Source organism: Haliotis rubra, unplaced genomic scaffold, assembly GCF_003918875.1.
Source record: "Haliotis rubra isolate DU_JTF1 unplaced genomic scaffold, ASM391887v1 Scf662, whole genome shotgun sequence".
Taxonomy (NCBI): domain Eukaryota; kingdom Metazoa; phylum Mollusca; class Gastropoda; order Lepetellida; family Haliotidae; genus Haliotis; species Haliotis rubra.
Window position 1 is genome coordinate 48,640 of NW_025767371.1, and position 20,077 is coordinate 68,716.

The window sequence follows — 20,077 nt, forward strand, 5'->3', positions numbered from 1 at the left end:
TGTGTAGTCCCAGTTTCCTTTGCATCCCCATTCCCTTCATACCGTGGCAACATTTTACACCATGATACCTATATGGTACACTGCAGTATTCCTCCCTCCGATCCCTTTTCCCTTCGTACTGCGGCAACATTTTACACCATGACACCTATATGGTACACTGCAGTATTCCTCCCTCCGACCCCTTTCCCCTTCATACTGCGGCAACATTTTACACGATGATACCTATAAGGTACACTGCAGTATTCAAGTCTCCCTTCGGCCTCTCTCCCGTTGATACTGCAGTAACAGTTCACACGTATATATTACAAGTGAACGAGCGTCACTTTGTATTCCTCTCATATCAAAACAGTTTATTTCAAATGCTGACGTTTTCTTCGCACATTCAACCGCGACACGTCTCACCAGGTATATGTAAAATATTGATAGTTACGATATAGTTGTAAGTACAACATTCAGGAAACGACCTGTACACTAGCAACCTAAGTGTGTGGTGCCATGCATAAAGCGGATATGATGTACTCGGGATAACAATATTTGTATGTGTAGAAACATAATACATTTCGATTCGTACCTCTGATTATCCGAGTTTTAGAACTGCTGTTAGCAATGCAGAAGCTTTGAATGAAGAATTAAACGTCATGTTTACAGCTCTTTGTGAAATATTAGGGTTGGGAATTGCAGCCAGATGAAATTATTACTTTAGTTTTCCGGTCAACTGATTCTACATACACTATAATATATAAGTATAAATATACTGAGTCAAAAAAGAAACTTCACAAAATGTAATTTGAAAAATAATGAATAATTTTGCTCTGATGATACATCTATGTATCCGAAATGGGATCCCTATCTTTTGACTCTAGAAAAACGTTAGCAAAACCCACTCAAACCCATCCATTCGTCGTGCAAATGATGTTAGTGCCAAATCAGGTTTTGCACGTGCAGTCGAACACGTGATCTTCGCATTTCTTCATATGCACGTGTTTGCATTGGCCTCAAGAATTGAAAAAACACTTTTAAACCACAGTTCTAACAGTACTTGAAATGCCACGATCGTCAAATGTGCAACGTGGACGTGCCGTTGGCATGTTGCAAGCGGGAAGATCGGTTATTGACGTCGCAAGAGCAATGGGATGCAGCCGTCGTACTGTGTATGACTTGCGAGGTCGTCTACAACAAACTGGCACCACTTCTGATCGCCCAAGGTCGGGTCGTCCACGTGTGACGTCACGAGCAGAAGACCGTCAAATCGTCCTATATCACTTACGTGACAGATTTCTGCTGGCAACACGAACCAGGGCTGAGATGTTTAGAGGTCGACTGTCCTCACAGACCATTCGAAATCGGTTGCGGGCTGCCAATCTCCATTCTCGACGTCCATATCGTGGGCCAATATTGACGCCGTTTCATCAACGTCAAGGTCTGCTGTGGGCCCAACGTCACCTCTGATGGACCCAGAGAGTCATCTTTAGCAATGGATCCAGGTTTACCCTCAGATTCGCGGACGGCAGGCATAGAGTCTGGAGACGACGTCGTGAACGGTATGCCCAATGTTGTGTACAGGAAGTCGACAGATTCGGGGTCGGAAGTTGCATGGTGTGGGGTGCTTTCTGTGGGAACAACCGTTCCCGACTTCTGGTCATCCGTGGAAACCTCACAGCTGCTGCTTACCGCGACCAGGTGCTCACCCCTGAACGGCCCAGGTCTACAGTTCCAGCATGATAATGCTCGGCCGAATACCGCGATGTTGACACGAAATTTCCTTCAAAACGCTGGAATCAACGTCATGGACTGGCCATCGAGGTCCCCTGACCTTAATCCAATAGAGCACGTTTGGGATGCACTTGGGAGAAGGCTTCGTGGTCTTAGGAACCAACCTCAGAATTTGCAGGAACTTGGCGCTGCCTTGCATGAGCAGTGGCGCAGAATCCCCAACCACGTGTTCATAAGCATCAGGCAGTCGATGAGGAGACGGTGTTTGGCAGTGGTGAATGCGTGGGGCGGCCATACACGATATTGAACTGAGAAATTTCGCATTGTTATTCTTGTGACTTGACATTCTGTATACCCATGTTTTGGAACGGCGGTGTAGCCTAATGGAACTGATTATGGCACTGTCAGTGTATCGAGTACATCACACAGATCTAAGCAATGAAATAATAACAATTTAACCATCTTACCATCTCTTGTTCTTTTATAGTGCCCTGAAGAAAGAATGTGAAGTTTCTTTTTTGACTCAGTATAGATATAGGGAAGTCAAAATTAAAATGTTGGCATAGATCCCTCTCTTTCAAAATCACTGCAAAACGGACATTCACATGCTCATCGTATGATACACTACTGGAATAAAATAACTGTGCATTATTTTCAATGCAAGACGATAACATGATTGGCAGTGTTTTTCTTAATTACTGTTTAACTATCGACACTATAATATCGAAATCTGTATGATTTGTCACTAGGCATCGTGACACATCCTTGAAGAGATGTTGTGTCAAAATTCATTGGTGTTGATGGAGGCTTGGCAACGACGCAGAGAGACAGACAGGCAGACAGATCGTTTATTACGAGTCTCACTTCATACATTATACATTCAAAACATTGTCAAAAGGTAAAATGCACAAAATGAGCCATCCCTTATGTGATTATGAGAGACTATTTACAAATAGTAAACGCGCCGTTCCTTTAAAATATCATAGCGGGTCTTGGCTGTTAATTTACATAAAATAGGACTAGACATTAAAAACGATAACCTTTCCACATTTGTAATATTCATACAATTACCAATTAAAACAATGCACTCAGCCAACAGACGTTTTGTAAAAGACTGATATAAAGGACAGTATTAAAATACATGCATTTCATCTTCAACAACAGTTAAAACACACTCTCTCATTTGAGGGCATACTACTGTAGCGACCAGTTTCTAGTAACAAGGGGGCAACACCGCATCTATACATGGCTATCGCTTATCTGTGGCCTCGTGGGATATTATCAGTAATGTAGTGTTCCACTTCATAGTTCGTCTTAAAGGGTCTGTAATGTCGACGTATATACCTCACTTGCCATCTCGACTAGTTGGGCAATCTATCTTCTTCCAGTTCTCATAACATATCTGTCGTACTGCACTCTGAACCTTGTGTATAACTTCCTTCAACTTCTTCGAAATCAGTCAAGTTTAGTGATGAAACGTTTTATCCAGGTATTTTTCTTTCGTAATGCCAACTGTTTGGCCCAGTTAAAAATCTTAAAACTACGTCTTTCGGGGTTTAGGCTGTTGAGTCTGGTGTAGTCCCCGGAGTCTCACTGGTGTCGGGGTCCAACCAATCTTTCCTTCCACCGCCGCGTTGGGGGGAGATTTCCGAACACCCATAAAGAATTTCATAGCTCTTTTCTGTTGAGTCGCGGCGTACGTAGCGTTTGAACTCCCCTAAATCGCTGCTTCTTAGTCAGCAGAAGACCAGACCATAGTGTCAAATAATAAACCCAGTGCTCTATGTGCCAAACTTGCTACAGCATTGGAAACGTGTGCGCAGTCCAGGTGTTCTGTTATCAATAGGTCTAAATAACAGTAACTGTCCGCTAGTTCCAGGGACGTTGTGCCACTTTGAAAAGTACAAGTCGTTCTTAGTAAATGCACAGGTCTACAATGCAGTACTTTGAATTTATCCGGGTTTACAGTCATGAGGCTATCCGTACACCAGTTATGTAAAACGTATAAAAGCACTTGTAGGTCCGCTTCATCTTCAAGTAACAAGACCTGGTCGTCTGTATAAGCTAATACAGCAAGTGTTTCGTCCTTAATCTTCACACCGATGTCAAGGCTGTTCAGGGTAGTGATCATCGTAGATGAAGACACTGAACAGCAGAGGGGAGAGAAGACACCCTTGTATCTGACCACATCTGGTGTTAAACCATTCCGTCATATTTCCATTGATTCTAACACAACTCTAGACACTCTTATACAGAGAGAAAATAGCTTCATACCTATTGCCACAGATCCCATTTCAGATAGTTTTGTCCACAAAATAGATCTATCAATATTGTCATATAAATTTTTTAAAAGTCTATGAAAGCTAAAAACGTAGATTTCTTGAGTGATGTCCCAGTTTCAACTATGGATGTCGGTGATGTAATGTGCTCCACTGTAGATCTGCCCCTCCTGAAACCATACAGTCTCTGGTTTCTGCATACTTTTACAGTCTTGAGTTTGTAGCTCGAGTTCTTGAGAGAAATCCCTCTGTGTGATAATGGATCACCCTTGTCAGCACACGATGACTTCAGGATGGGATTGATAATACTGTTAGTCCACTCGCTTGGTATTTTCCCTCTAGGGAAACACATATAAACAAGTCCATGTAAAAATTGTTCGGTTACCTCCCTTGATTCCTATGTAGACGTATAATCCACATCAGAGTTCACATTATTTAACAAATTACTGTAACTTTCTTTCCATGTATTTTAAACAGTTCCCTTTTCACCGGACAACGTACCAACTCCAACTTTTTCGTTCTCCTATCTTTTTCCAGAACTCCTCCATATTTTTCTCACAGAGACTTTCCAATTCAGATATAGACTTTCTTGGTTGTAGCGTTGTTTGCATCTTCGCGCTTCTTTATAGAATATGGTCCTTTTCTTGACTCTCTTAACCTACTCTCTTAACTTTCGTGTAACGTCGTTATATCTACATCATTCACGTTCAGCTTTACACATGTCATTTCATAACAAAGTTTGTTTATCAGTCCACCAAGGTTTCTTCCGCAACGTCTTTCTCTTGTTCGGTCACCAAGTAAAAGTCACGTGTGTTTCTTGCCAGCGTTGAATCCATTTCTTGCTTAACGGTAGACAGGAAATTAGCGAAGGCTACATCCACATCTCACTGTTCTCAGAGTGACCATTCCAACTTGGATATGGTTTCGGGCACACACGTAACATCATGTTTCACACATTTCACACTTGATTGATCACAGTCACAGAATTGCTAATATGACGTTCCGGGAGAATGTCCAAAGTCCATGATATTACGGAGTGGTCTAATTTAGTAATACTGAACTAAATCACAGACGTGTAACATTAAAATTAGAAATACGATTAAATTCTTCATATGCACATAAACAATAATTAACCACAGAGGCCCCTTTGCCTGAAATACAAGTAAAGTCATTTTGTACATTATTTCTACCATTTACCATACAGAAATCTGTGTTTATCAAGAATTCAGCTACCGTTTAGATTACCTCAAATATAACTAATATTATACTCATGGTACTCAGATATCTGAATCAGGAATTTGTCATAAAAGTCATCTGCATCGATGTTTCAGGTAGAACATTCTGAATGCAAAGAACATGCACATATGCAAAATAAGCATCTACTATTGTGTTCTAATTTTAACCACAAAATGCCTTCATTCACAACATCAAGAATAGTCACATTATATGTAAGCAATAAGTCATTTTCTATTATGAAGCCCACGCCTCCAGATCCTCCCTTGCCTTGCCAGTGCAGATAGTTTTATTGTGTCCAAACCACGAATAGTCTTCCACAAATATAGATTGATTAAATTTCAGATGAGTTTCAACTACGCCAACAATGTCACAATCTAAATGAGAAACACAAGTTGATCTTAACAGATGATCATTTGAATTACTGTCACTAGCCTAACCATTGCAGTATCAAAGCCCGGACTTGTACTAATTTGAATAACTAGCCCTGTCTCTTCTAGTCACGTGCTCTCTTCCTTGTTCCCGCTCCTTGCTCCTCGTCGGATGATTGGCTCGCCCGTTGTCACGTGATGTTTGTTGATAGTTGTTGGCGCGTGTTGTGTGTTGATAGTCCAATCCACGTGCTGTGGCTGAGTCACTTCTTTCGTTCCTTCCATCCTGGCGTCGGTCATTTCGTTGTCGTTGTACACGTCCTCCAGTAAACTTCAAGTCTTCCTTTACGATAGCATCCACCAGCATTTTAAACCGACTTTTATCGGCTGCAATGTACACATTTCTGAAGTTTCTTGATTCATTCAGCTTCTTCTTCTCAGAAAGAATCACATTCTTGTCGTCGATAGAACTAGATTTGGTGACGATGACACCGGGATACCTGCTATTTCTGGACACTTTCCTTTTTGCACGTTTAAAACGAATCTCTCTTAACTTCATTTAGCAAACCATTAACCTTTATTAAAACATTTTCATTATTTGATTCTGGTACATTATGTAGCACAGTATCGTGGGTAATGTCACCGTGTGCACCTTCTGCAAACTGTTTTTCCAACTTTCTACATGTCTGTAAATGCGTGTCTAGCTCGTGTCTGAAAGCAGTTGTAGTCTCCTCTAACAGTTTATCACAACTACTCACACTGTCCTCAACTGTATCCACTGTAGTGTCAAGTCTACATACTTCAGCTTCAATGGCTGATTCTGGGCTTGACGCAAACGTTGCTCCATTTCATCTCATGCGTGCTCGATAGCGGACAGGTCCGGAGAAACATCCGGCCGGGGGAGTACCGGAATGTTCTTCTGTCTCAGGAAATATTTCACAACACGAGTGAGATGTGGACGTGTATTATCTTGCTGAAGTTACGTCTCTGTCCTTGAATAAACAGTTGCACATGAGGCCCAATGATCTCATCTCTGTATTGCAGACCTGTCAGATTGCCATGGACAATCACAAGTTGTGTCCCACCATGAAATGTGATGGCGCCCCATACCATAACCCTACCACTACCAAAATGTGGACGTTGAGCAATGCACGCGTCAGCATACAGTTTACCTCACCCTCTGCACATCCTTGCCCTGCCATCTGAGCTGTCGAGATGAAATCGCGACTCATAAGTGAACAAATTACCATCCCAATCTAATCTTGTATCCTGTGCCATAGATGGTGTCTGCACCAGGAGGCAGTGGAGCAAAAGAGGACATATGGCTGGAGGTCGGAGCCGGATGTTGTGCTCCCTCAGTCGAATCTGCACAGTCCTGAAACTGATTGCTCGTAAGCCGGGAATGTTTCGAGCAGTCAGGCTGGCAGTCTGGAATCGATTCCTTAGATGGGTCAGCCGAAAGTGATTGCTGACGTGACGTCACTCGTGGAAGGTCAGTCCGAGGCAATTCTCTCGTTTTACTATTATGTTGAAAATAGAAATGGTGGAGAACTAAATGTTGAATGGAAAATAAGGCTCTTCAAAACATCGAAAACGATGCAAACATTCAATATCTTAATTGCTTAAAAAATCTGTTCCTCAAGTACAGTAATTAAGCACAGTTGGTAGCCACGAAAACTACGGATCTTGGAGGTTAGGTTCGAAAAGCCATTGCTGTCCAAAACTGATTTTTTTTTATATTATAAAGGTAATCCTAATCCTGAAATTCAGGAGCAAAAGGTAGCCGCCTTGTGACTGGATGACAGCGGCAACCATCCTCCTTTTGTTCCTGGTAAGCGATCAAGAGGTACTGGTGCCACTCCCTCTAAGGGTGCTACATTCTCTATGGTGGATCAGTTATAGCGCCTGCATAAGACGTCTAGGAATGTCCCAAACAACTTATTCAAATTTGTACTCATAGCAGGCAATATTTTAATAGCGTGTCCTCCAGAAATGCAGTCGCAGGTCGAGGGTGATGAGGTTTAGCGTTGTCATCCATAACCACCAATCGAGAAGCAAGCGTTAAGACATTGATATTAATCGCATCTGAAGTCCGAAAACGGCGAACAGCAGACGACACAATATCTGGGTGAAGTTTAAAGGCATTGTTAGTTCTCTATACCAAACCAAAACGGGATCAGAACTCACCCTTGACGGACCCTAGTCTTAAATTTAAGAACTCTGATAAACACTGTCATAAATAGTCACGTCTTGACTTAAACAAGTTAAAAATTCATGATAATGTTTTTCAATAATCTTACTTTATGTGTCAGAAATAATGAAAATATACCATTATACAACCGTAAGGCTGTTATTCTTTCAATCGGAATATTTCATCTGTTGTGAGTATCAATACTTCAGGTTTCAAAAGAACGCGTTTATACTATTGTACTGATTTAACATAGAATAACACAGTAGCTGTTCTTACCTGTATCCCCAGCTTCTCCAACAATAAAGTACGTCATGACATCCTCGTCAGACTGGTATGGACTGGACCCGACTGAGGTGTCAGTACTGCTATCGGACATGTTGCTGCTGTATGTGGAGTCAGTACCGTTGCTCATGGTGCTGCTCATGATGTATGGAGTATAGCTGGTGATGCTACTTGAATACAGCTGGTTGTGCTGCTTGAGTATAGCAGACGTTGCTGCCTAAGTGAGCTGGCGGTACTGCTTGGGAACGGCTGAAAGTATGGTTTGATATATCCACTGTAATGTTTATCAACAGGATAGACGTTACCATATTATACCACGAAGATGTCACAATATGTATTCAAGCAGCATAAGATTGCATAATTCCGGCTATCGTACGAGTATGTGTCAACGAATACTTGTTACATATAGCCACCGATAGGCAGAGAGTATCCTGTCCAAGCCGTCAAAGGAAAAGTCGTCCCTCTTGTCACACAGGTATTCAGAGAATTTGTCGTCACCAAGAACCTCCGTGCATAGATTGAAATATAAAGCAGATGAGGCTGGTCCACTTGTCTATCGGATGTCTTGTTCAGAAGAGTTACTCTGTAAATCAGCGCAAGGGAACTGGTTGTTTGTTACTGATCTTAAAGAGATGTAGCATTCAATGTACGAGTGTCAAAGAATTTCTGAAGCCACTCAAATTTGCTCATTCTTCGAATAATTGCGTCACTTATATCGAGTAAGTATGATCTTGGCCCTTGTCTATCGTAGAAAACAACACCATCGCAATATCGAATGGCTACTTCCAAAACACAAAGCTCAGATTGTAGGACAGGGTGGAATGCTATGTTTATCAGGTCTCTAGGAGCGTCTGTGAACTCTCCCTTCCTTGTCAGAACACACAGATCAGTTTCAACCTTCTTATAGATACTCTCTATCAAGGATTTCTGTCTCACATGTAGTTTGAAACCAACAATTTCTGCAACTTTTGTTTGATAACCTCTCTGTGTGACAACTTCCTTTTCGTTAACTCCCAGGTAGTATGACCCACCTTGAACCAGCTTTGACATAGACGTTATGTTATCTTTCAGTTTAAGATTGTGCCAGATATGGTCAGTCAGTTTTTCAACGTGGGCTTGTTTACGCTTAATCTCTTCAGTTTTGACTTTGAATGCTTTCAACTGTATATGCCGATTCTCATGAAAAGTGTTCACATTTGGGGGCAGATTCCTGAGAGACGCTTGGTTCTTTTCCGTTATTTCAGTTTTGCCCAGTACTTCTGAGAGGATCAATGAATTTATATCCAGGTTCTCATTGTCATTGTTTGCCTTCGTGTTGAAATCAACCGTAGCTACACCTGCTGTTTTGTTAACTTTAACAACAAGAATGTCACTCGTGTCCGCGAATTTCGGTTGATCACTAAGAAAATATCTTTCATATGTATCAGTATACAGTTCGCCACATTCAAGTAAGTTTGTGAAAGTTCTAACCACAAATTCATCAAAGTACTCGAGACACCCATCTTCTGGTGATGTCCCCTTCAGGTGAACTAACAACACTCCCCCACCACTGTTACGCAACGCTGACACCGCTTTTGCTACTTTCTCCAAGACTGATGACTTCTCTTTGCTTTTCTTTCCCCTGATGGTGTTGTATTCTGCATGTAGCTGTATTGTTGAATTTCGAGGACCCTTCTTGTATTCTTCTTCGTACCTGTGTCGTATCAACTTACACACTGGGCATCCATCTGCAACGGAATGTAAGCATGATTATAGACAATGTAAGATAAGTTCTATGATCGTTTTAGTGTAGCAGCCCAGGAATTCGAACCACCGAACTTCTGATCTGAAGTCGTACGCCTGTTCCATGACCAAATTGACCTTAATTAGTGAATTCTGATCATCTAATCTGCCCACCTCAAGCAATTTCACTCTTTCTATGTTTGCTTTTCAAAGTAGGTCGTGAATGCAACGTCAGCTGTTTTCATCAAAGCTCACAACCCCGATTGATTTCTTAACACAATATGGTTTCCAAACCTAATCTCAAATCCAGACTTGACTGACCCGTGAAGGTCCGGGTTAGAGTTGGGGTCTTAACCCATGCTTGTCGTAAGAGGCGACTAACGGGATCGGGGTTTCAGGCTGACTTGGTTGATACACATGTCAACACATCCCAATTGCGTTGATCGATGCGCATGCTGTTGGTCACTGGATTGTCTGGTCCAGACTCGATTGTTTATAGACCGCCGCCATATAGCTGGAATATTGCTAAGTGCGGCGTAAAACAACAAACCAACTAACTAACCAGACTTGATTGGTTTCAGGCTGCCATAATTTGTTCAAACTAATCATTTCATATTATTGTAGATTTTTATAGCTATAAACAACGAAGCATATTTAGCACATAATATAGCACATAATATAGCTTGGCAGGTTATGCTATATCAGGAAGCAGTTCAAACGTCGCTGTAACGTCCTAAGCTTGTAGGGGGTTCATACCTGTCCACTCTTGTGTTTCACTTTCACCGTTGTAGGAGCCATCTGTGAACAAAGAAGAAATGTTAACATCGTCATGACGCTCTAGTTGTGTTCCATGAGTAGAAGTCGAAATTAACAGGCTGCCGACCATAGTGCTCAAACGCGTGCCGTGCGTAATTTCTAACATTTCTCTTTCCGTCATAGAATGCTTCACCAGCAGTATTCTACTGAGTAAGACATAGGATGTGAAGAAGTTAGAATGGACAAATTAGTCTGGTAATCATGAGGAGTTATTCTCTTGCATTGACACACGTATTTACGTGTTTCGGTGTCTAAGAGATTAATTATGAGCTGCTTGTCGTAAGAGGCGTCTAACGGGATCAGGTGGTCAGGCTCGCTGTCTTTGTTGACACATGTCATCGAATCCCAATTGAGTAGATTGATGCTCATGCTGTTGATCACTGGATTGTGTGGTCCAGACTCGATTATTTACAGACCGCGGCCATATAGTTGGAATATTGCTGAGTTTGGCATTAAACAACAACCATCCAACCAATCTAAAATACTAAGACTCACCCTGGTCCGCCCTGTTCATGCTGGTGCATTGTGGTGTTTTACCTCACGACATCCTGAAAATGTAATTCATGCATTCACATCACGGGACACATGTTACATCACTTGATATTACACAAATTAAGTTGGAATCAACAAGTCAACAAGACCTCAATTTCACATGTTGTTGTGGTTATATTCAGCCATATACTGATAAGCATAATTGTAAAATGATTCATTAGAAAATATTGACAATTATATTGATATGCTATACCTCAATTCTTAACAGAGCAGTGGGTAGCCTAGTGGTTGAAACGTATGCTCGACACGCGAAAGACCCGGGTTCGCTTCCCCAAACACATACAATGTATCCCCCGCCGTGATGTTGCTGGAATATTGCTAAAAAAACGGCGTAAAACGAAACCCACACACTCCCCCAATGTTTAATTACTGGTAATGGAAGCAAAATAGTAAACATGTTGCCAAGGATACATGTAACCCCTATACTCCTGAAGGTTTAGAATATGTGTATGTATTTCTAAGATTGTTGATTTGTTGCTTGCATGACATCGTGCCTGTCAGCCTGGATCGATGCTGACATGGAGTGAGTGAGTGAGTTAATATTTAACGTCACATTGGCAATATGCTGACATAGAACGTAAGTGACTATGGCGCTGGAAAACATTCAATCCCGTGTGTTTAAACACAGAACATGTTAAGGATCACCACTTATAATGCATTGTGTCAAAATGTGAGTGAGAGTGAGTCAATATTTAACGTCACATCGGCAATATTTCAAATATCGTGTCAGGAACAATTTGACGTTGATAAAGAATATGTGTATAATATAAAACCTGTCATCAAAGGTTAGAATAAAACTAGCATGTAAAGTAAAAACTAATAGCACGATTTGGACAATACATAATATACAAAACCCTGAAGATTGATAACCATACTAGGGGCCATATGGGGACTTGGCAAACTGTGGAAGTGTGTTTGTTCAAACAGTCAAAGGCGATGTGAATACATGTTTTCTGACACTAAAGAGGGGTTGTTTTCCACTGACACACAGTGATAATATACACATGACACAGACACATCATCCGAAACAGAAACGTGCAAATAACACAAAAGCAATATTTGGAAGAAAAGAATGGAAAAAGCATCTTCAGCTTGTATGTGATCTATGCGATACTATCAGAGTACCCCCAAGAGATTCTGGATGTTGCCAAAGGTAAATTTTCCCTACTCCAATAAGAGCAGTGCCGAGTACTGATAGAGTTGGCACACCACTGTAACTAGTTTCAAATGTTTTTGACAGTGACTATGGTATGTGAGTGAGTGAGTTTAGTTTTACCCCGCTTTTAGCAATATTCCAGCTATATCACGGCGGGGGACACCAGAAATGAGCTTCACACATTGTACCCATGTGAGGAATCGAACCCGGGTCTTCGGCGTGACGAGCGAACGCTTTAACCACTAGGCTACCCCACCGCCCTATGGTATCTGATCCATGAGGACAATGTTCTCGAGTTCTAAGTAAGCTGTCAACAACCCTAACACGATGAGGGAGGGCGTTATCAATGAACATGGCGTATGAGCCAACTGGTCCGCCATCAGTCTCACCGACACATCTCAGAATGGTACACCAAACATTGTGGCTCGCTGTAGGGCATGGAGATCGGTTTTCTAGATCTACTGACCCCCACCCTAAACCAGGAGTGACCCCTCCACAGGGAATCATGAAATCTTTTTGGCACAAGTATTTGCGAAGTCTAGACGGAATCTCGACTCATCAGTGAACAATACTGGAGCCCTTTCCTGGTCTCTCACAACCCAATCAAAACGTGCCTGCCTGCTTAGTGAGATGTGAATACGTGCGCTCGATTGGATTATGGGTGAGTGAGTGAGTTTAGTTTTACGCAGCACTCAGCAATATCCCAGCTATGTGGCGGCGGTCTGTAAATGATCGAGTCTGGACCAGACAATCCAGTGATAAACAGTACGAACATCGATTATGAACCCCATCGACACGATTGTGTGAGCGGAAACGTTAACCCCAGTTTTCCAGGTCATTGGTGAAAAGTGGAAAAGGGGCGTCGTCCTGCTGCAGGACATGACCATACTCATGGTAAACGTCGGCTGTCTTTGGCGTTGAATCTGAGCCAGACAATCCAGTGACAGAGAAAACATTATGATGATTATTACTTGTTTGGCCACATTTGAATGCACCCGTTCTCTCAGATACATAACAATACGGCAAGTTTAGTTTATTCAAGTTTTCTGTAATGTTATCTTTACGCTGGCATAATTGATACGATCATTACAGTAATTGAAGCAATCGTATTTCCCATGAGAGGTAAGGGGAGTTTATCGGTCAGTGTAAGTTTGAACATAAGGGTTATACTTACATTTCTCGTGCAAAGGAAACTACTCTGACACAGCCAAAGCGCAAACACACCGTTCCACGCCGCACCTCATTCCACAACTGAGCTAAGGCAGTTTTACAGGTTCTTTTTCAATGCAAAGTTGTGTAAGCTCTGTGCTGACTATCGTCAACAACAATAGAAGACCATAACTGCATTCATAAATGTTTATACTGAACCTTTTGAATAGGTTCTTGAGCTGTTTCTATGTGTTGCTCTCGCAGTTTTATGTGCACCTGCTATCCTGCATGCAGTTGGCTGTGACAACACTGTAGCAGAATTCCAACTGTCTAAAGTATACCTCTTTATGTATCACACGCTGTACGTTTTCTCTCCAGTAAGTCCCAAATTTATGATTACACTTAAGTGAATATCATCCACTCACTAAATGAAAAAGAAACACCGTTTTGTTCAGTTCTTGTATATGTACCGAAGGCTTGATAGGGAATTTTATTGAATTAAGGGGATTACCTGAAATCTGTGAAAGCTTGTACAGGTATTGTTCCACACTCACATCACCATGGAAGGTTTTCATTGACACATTATACATAAGGCTGTGTATTACGTATACTGGGAGGGCAGAACATGGTTACAGATTCTGTGAGCGCACAGTGGCATCACTATACTAATTATTACTTGGATGCTGAGTTGGTTGATGTGTGTTATTGCAGCATAATTTCGTAGATAGATTTTAGGGATGGCGATAACTGACATGTTTAGTCCAGACTAGATTATTTACAGACATATATCATATACATAGATTAAATAAAAAATCCTTTTAGTTTAATCATATGTTTTGTTATCTGTTTCGAAAGCTATTTGAGACAAAAATATCTACAGTTTCTTATTTCCCAAATGTTTTTTTTGGTCTTGAGAGATAGATTTTCACGCATTCCTGAAGTCAATATTGTAACCAAAATTGTAAGTCCCAAACACATATAAAATGTTTCCTTTTTGCCATGCGAGCGTGTTACAATATTATTAATACAATATCACCTGCAGACGTTGCATATTTAAGCTATTGGAAACATAAATATGTGCAGTTTCTCATTTCTCAAATGTTTCCACTCGTTTCTAACGTGAAAGTCGAGGATGCAAAACAATGTTTCTCTATGAGCATTAGAGCGTATTAGAATACAATATCGCCAGCAAACATTACATATAAAAGAAACACTTTCTGTATTTTGTAACAAGATATGTTGTAATGAGATGAACACGCGGCAATGTGATATAATGTCACATCAAACAAGTAGTATATGTCTGTACAAGTCTGTACAGTCAGACGAAGTAGATATTAATGATAATAACTATCATGTTGATTAAAGAATACATGTAATAAGGACTCGTCGGAGGTCAAAATGTGATCAAAATTTCATGTTTTGCTGTAGCCGTATAGAAAAAGTAAAAATATATAAATTCATATAGTACCTTTTCCAGAGGTATCACTAGACAGATATACGACGGAGTAGAAAAGTGTGTGTGTGTGTGTGTGTGTGTGTGTGTCAAATTTAAATTCCTAAGACAATAGCCGCTTTTGGGGAGTGTCTGATATCTACATGATCCTTCAGTCCCAGATCTAAGCGTCATTTTGAAGTTATAAAATATAAACCTGGCTGTGAATATGCCTGACTTCTGTATGCTATACACCTGTTTTGTTCAATGTTGTGAATGCAATGAATCATGTCGACAATATCTTTGACGATTATGATAAAGAAGCTTTTCATGTCTCCAGGGTGTGTTGTGTCGAGGTGACCTGCTCGAAATGCATTCGGTAAGACATGTTGGAAGGCTCACAAGAATAAGTGTTGGATCGTTTGAATGAAAGCACAACTAAGATCTTTCCGGTGAAATATCTCCTATCCTTACGTACGAGTTATAAGCAGCTTGTTTGGTACTCACTGAATATGCCAGAGACAGCTGTGAGGGGTTCGAATTTAATGTTGAGACAAATATATTAGTTCACCGCGAATCAGACCATGAAAGGACTTGGTGTGATCCCAACAAAAACAGAGCCATGTGATTTGATTCACAGTTCACAAATCACTACAAATCACTACAAAGCTTTTAAGGTATTACAGTGACAGTACAAATTCAAAGGCAGTATAATAAAGCACTCGACAACTTTCAGTTCTCTGATGGCGATCTGGAGCTCTGAGGTTTCTAGGTACTCATTTTACAGATACCTTGGACATACCAAGATAAATAATGGTTTCAACAGTTCCAATTGATATTTGGAATTCCTTTGATAGTTCAGATCCTTTTATTCGTCGGCAGACAAAATTCTTCTTTCTATAGCGGCTAGAGGTATGTGTCCGGCTGGGTGGCATCTGAAGGCCTGCCTGACCTTGGGTCATCGTCTATAGACTCCCGCCCCCTTTAAAACTGTAGAGACCAACAGCAAACTGTGGAATAGTCAGGAGCATCCTTGCACATGCGGTCATGGAATTCTTTTGCTTTGTATCCCTCCTTGGTCAGAAACTTTATTACAGCGCGTTGTTCATGTTTGAAATAATCCATGATCGTGACCACCCTTAGGTGAATGAAGCAATCGCATCTAACTTATTGTGTCTTGAACTTGTCCTGACACGAGTCAACCTGATGTTATGACACGTGTCAGCCTGATGTTATGACACGTGTTAACCTGATGTTGTGACACGTGTCAACCTGATGTTATGACACGTGTCAACCTGATGTTATGACACGTGTTAACCTGATGTTGTGACACGAGTCAACCTGATGTTATGACACGTGTCAGCCTGATGTTATGACACGTGTTAACCTGATGTTATGACACGTGTCAGCCTGATGTTATGACACGTGTCAACCTGATGTTATGACACGTGTTAACCTGATGTTGTGACACGTGTCAACCTGATGTTGTGACTAGTGTCACACATGCCACAAGTTGACATTGTTTGTGTAAACAAATACCCAAGTTGCAAAACTTATTTAACGCCCCTAGTATGTTGTCCACTGTTAACAGTTACACCTGGTAAAACGTCTATGTTCCGCCAGCAATTGTGGCAATTAGGTTGAAACCCTCTGCGCTTGCACCAGGTTTATGACACACCCAGGGTGAAATTTATGTTAACGTCGTGGCATTTTAGCTGGGAATGACAAGCTTTATGGATAACAACGTGGTTTACTTCATGTTATAATTCATCTTGACATTACATCACTTGTATAACGACAAGTAACTCCGGACAGGCAATCTATTAACGAAGGTGATCCTGTAAAATGGAAACCGAAACATATAAAATTCTTGAAATAACGAATTGAATTTCGTTCTCGATTAGTAAGTAAAACAATCATGACAACACATGTTCATAATACCAGAGGACGTTTCGTTTGAACATTCGATGTCATCACTGTTTAGCTTCAAATTCACAGATATTTCGTTTTTTATGTCCAGTGGAGTCTGCTCCAACGGGATAATTATGAAAGGTAATTACTTCTCTTGTGTCAGTTTTTTTTAAGATATCACTGTCAAATCTATATTATCATGTTCAAGTAGTACCAATGCCGCCAGTTTATGCGCACCGATAGAGCACGACATGTTGGACCTATTTGTCCACTTGGTGTCGTCACTGACTTTCAGAGATCCATTCTGCCATTTACATCCAGTGAAAACTGCTTCCCCAGATAATCGAGACTGATACGTTCAAGGTGTTGTATTTCTATGATTAATTAAACCCACAGTGTATATAAATGAGCTCATGGAACAGTTCAGTAGAACTAGCAGCAATGGTAGCAGCTGTGAGTACTAGATTATCCACCTGTGAAGGTGCTTGTAGTAAGAGGCGATTGACAGGATCGGGTGGTCAGGCTTGCTGACTTGATTAATTTTGTTATTGCGTAGATCGATGCTCATGCTGTTGATCACCGGATTGTCTGGCTCAGACTCTTATTTACAGACCACCGCCTTGTAGCTGTTTTATGGCGGAAAGCGAGAACCAAACCATCCAACCAAAACTTCCGCATGTCTCGAATACTTTCTGTGAATATCAGAAAGCCCTACCTTGATAGCATTAAGGATTATGGTGTAAGAATTATCTGAATATGGCTGTTAGTGGCAAAGGGCGTGATTCCCTTTGAACATACCAAATTGGCACTTTTACTGGTGAGATGCAACAAGCATCATGCATCGATGTGCCAAAATACCTGGTGTGTCCATCCTGTCCGTCTTGAGATCGATGGATGAACTGATGGTGGCGACATTTGCTGAGTGTGGCAAACAAACAAGCAAAAACTAGATTATCACAAAATTCAGGAAATCTAAACCTATAACACCGGTTTAGCTTTCTCACTACAATAAAATAATGAGACAGTTGATCTATGAGATCTTGAGAGAGTGGGTTGGGGATTTTTTGGGCTTGATAGTTGAAAACTGCGTTCGATTGCATGGTCGTATTGACTGGATATATGATTCAAGAATGTTTTGGTCATGAAAATGTTCATCGAAAGATTAAACATTGAAACCGGATCAATGTAGAAGTCATTCAGTGTTTGTATGGTATCGAGGGTTTATTATGTAGATTACAAAGAGCAGCGAAATGTTTTCCCCAAGGCGTCTACAGCTAAAGCCATGAATACATGCCACATGGACGACACACCATACACGCTACCTGGACACATGGATAATGAGAAAATACTATTATGAATGAGGGTTTTATCCATTGAATCAGTGTTACTTTGATTTACTTAGTCGCATTGATATTACATTTTGTTAAATTATGAAGTTAATGATTAATTAATCGTGTATCAACACGGTATAACGATCTCAAAAGAAGACAGCGTAGCTAAAAACGACCATTTAGGTTACAACATTCAAGGCCTCAGTAAACGTTTTATGGTAGGCGTGTGCAGACTTTTTGACGTATCGGTGACAAACCCCATGTCTGATGCAATTCCCTATTTTGACTTCTACCGTACGTCCTGTTGTTTTTTCTTGTGTCCCCCGCCGTGATATTGCTGGAAAATTGCTAAAAGCGGCGTAAAATCATGCTCACTCACTCCTGTTGTTCTAGGTTACCAACTGACTAGCATTTTTATTTGTATACGACGGGAATATCTAGTATCACCACTGTTTGATCGGGATTCACATACACAGGCTCATGGCATATAGAGAATTGTAGATGAACTCTGCTTTTAGCAGATATTCTTTTTCTACAGCTTTGGTCGCCACCATGAAGCCTCTATGATGATTGTGTATACATGTGTACACAGTGGATTAACATCGTTAACAGATACAAAGAAACATCCACCGGGGGATATGGTTTTCACAATATTCGAGCTGCAAGATTGTGTATATTCAAACAGAGAGGGACTTTGATTGATTAGGCAAAAAACGGAAAAGCTGGAAAACACCCATTTATATATGTATGGGAAATTCAACCTTTTCCTGTTATTGAGAAATAGAAGCTTTTTTTCCAAAGAATCAAACCAGTATCATAATAACTACCCTTATATTTAAGCCAGTCCCATGAAGATACGGCTTAGAATTGGTCTTCAGTAACCCATGCGGGATCGGGTGGTCAAGCTCGGTTGACTTGGTTGACACATGTCGTCGTATCTCAACTGCGTAGAACCAAGCTCATGCTGTTGATCACGGGATTGTCTGGTCCAGACTCGATTTGCTGGGATATTGCTGAGTGCGGCGTTAAAAATCAGTCAATCAATGAATATGTCAATCAATCGATTTAAGCCAAATTTAGGCCAATTTAAGTCAGTTGGGTTAATACTGGAGGCAATAAACGTGTTTCTCAGAATGTATCTCCGTTGGAAATATGCAGTATATGTCTGTCTGTCTGTCTCAACTCAAAAAGTACTAGAATTTGTACTTTACTAAGAAAGTCTAATCCCAATTATAACATATGTTACATTTGACAACTTTCTAAATGGCATTTTGTAATCAAAACGACTGATGTTTCCCTTCCTCCGCCATGATTGTCAAACGTCGGTTAGGGTGCCATATAGCGCAACCAACTCGGTATGCGCGCTAGTTTATGGCTTCAATTTACTGCATTCTGCCAACACAGGGGCCAGAAAGAAAGATTCAACAAGACAAAACCATCTCATATATCCAGTGACATACAGCCTCGGCAATATTGATCTACTAGCTCCACAGCACAATTCATGGCTGGAATAGTTCGTATCTGACGCAAATTAGTATGAAACCTTAACTTGAAACTCTACGTATTACTGGAAGATAATAGACAGTTATCATGAACATAGAGCCGTTTATAGAGAGCGTGCTTGTCAGGTTTGTAAAGGCGGTGGTGCGTGTAAGTGTGCGTTAGTGAGGTGTTAAGTTAACACACGTTACATGCTCAACACGAATTGCGTTATGAATTGGCTAAATATCTCCCTAATGTACAGTACGATCAAAGGTAACAAGAATGTTTTACACTCCCGGCGTAGTAGGGCGAGTGACTCAACATTACTTCATACATAAACATGATACAAGACATTCATTCGAATAAATGTTCCCGTCATGTTCAAATATAACCATAAAGGAAAGACCAGCATGCACAAACACAGACGTTCACCAAACACTGTCGCTTTATAAGATAT

General features: G+C 40.9%; 2 protein-coding genes across 2 annotated transcripts in view; both read right to left on the bottom strand.

Annotated features, from left to right (window-relative positions):
* The window catches only part of LOC124257508 (serine/threonine-protein phosphatase 6 regulatory ankyrin repeat subunit A-like), a gene marked incomplete at its 3' end in the record, with an annotated part of 33,532 nt that extends 25,100 nt beyond the window's left edge, over positions 1–8,432 (bottom strand). The window contains exon 1 of the mRNA XM_046691589.1: positions 8,064–8,432. Within this exon, the coding sequence (XP_046547545.1) occupies positions 8,064–8,211 (148 nt within the window). The remainder of the gene's footprint in view (positions 1–8,063) is intronic.
* A 261-nt stretch (positions 8,433–8,693) lies between these two features.
* On the bottom strand, positions 8,694–13,559 carry LOC124257485. Its single transcript, XM_046691551.1, has 4 exons — positions 13,490–13,559; positions 11,103–11,155; positions 10,548–10,589; positions 8,694–9,796 (listed from the first exon to the last, which is right to left on the bottom strand). Exons 2-4 carry the CDS (start codon positions 11,119–11,121, stop codon positions 8,694–8,696), a joined length of 1,164 nt encoding a protein of 387 aa, XP_046547507.1. The 5' UTR covers positions 11,122–11,155; positions 13,490–13,559.
* Between the last annotated feature and the right edge of the window lie 6,518 nt (positions 13,560–20,077).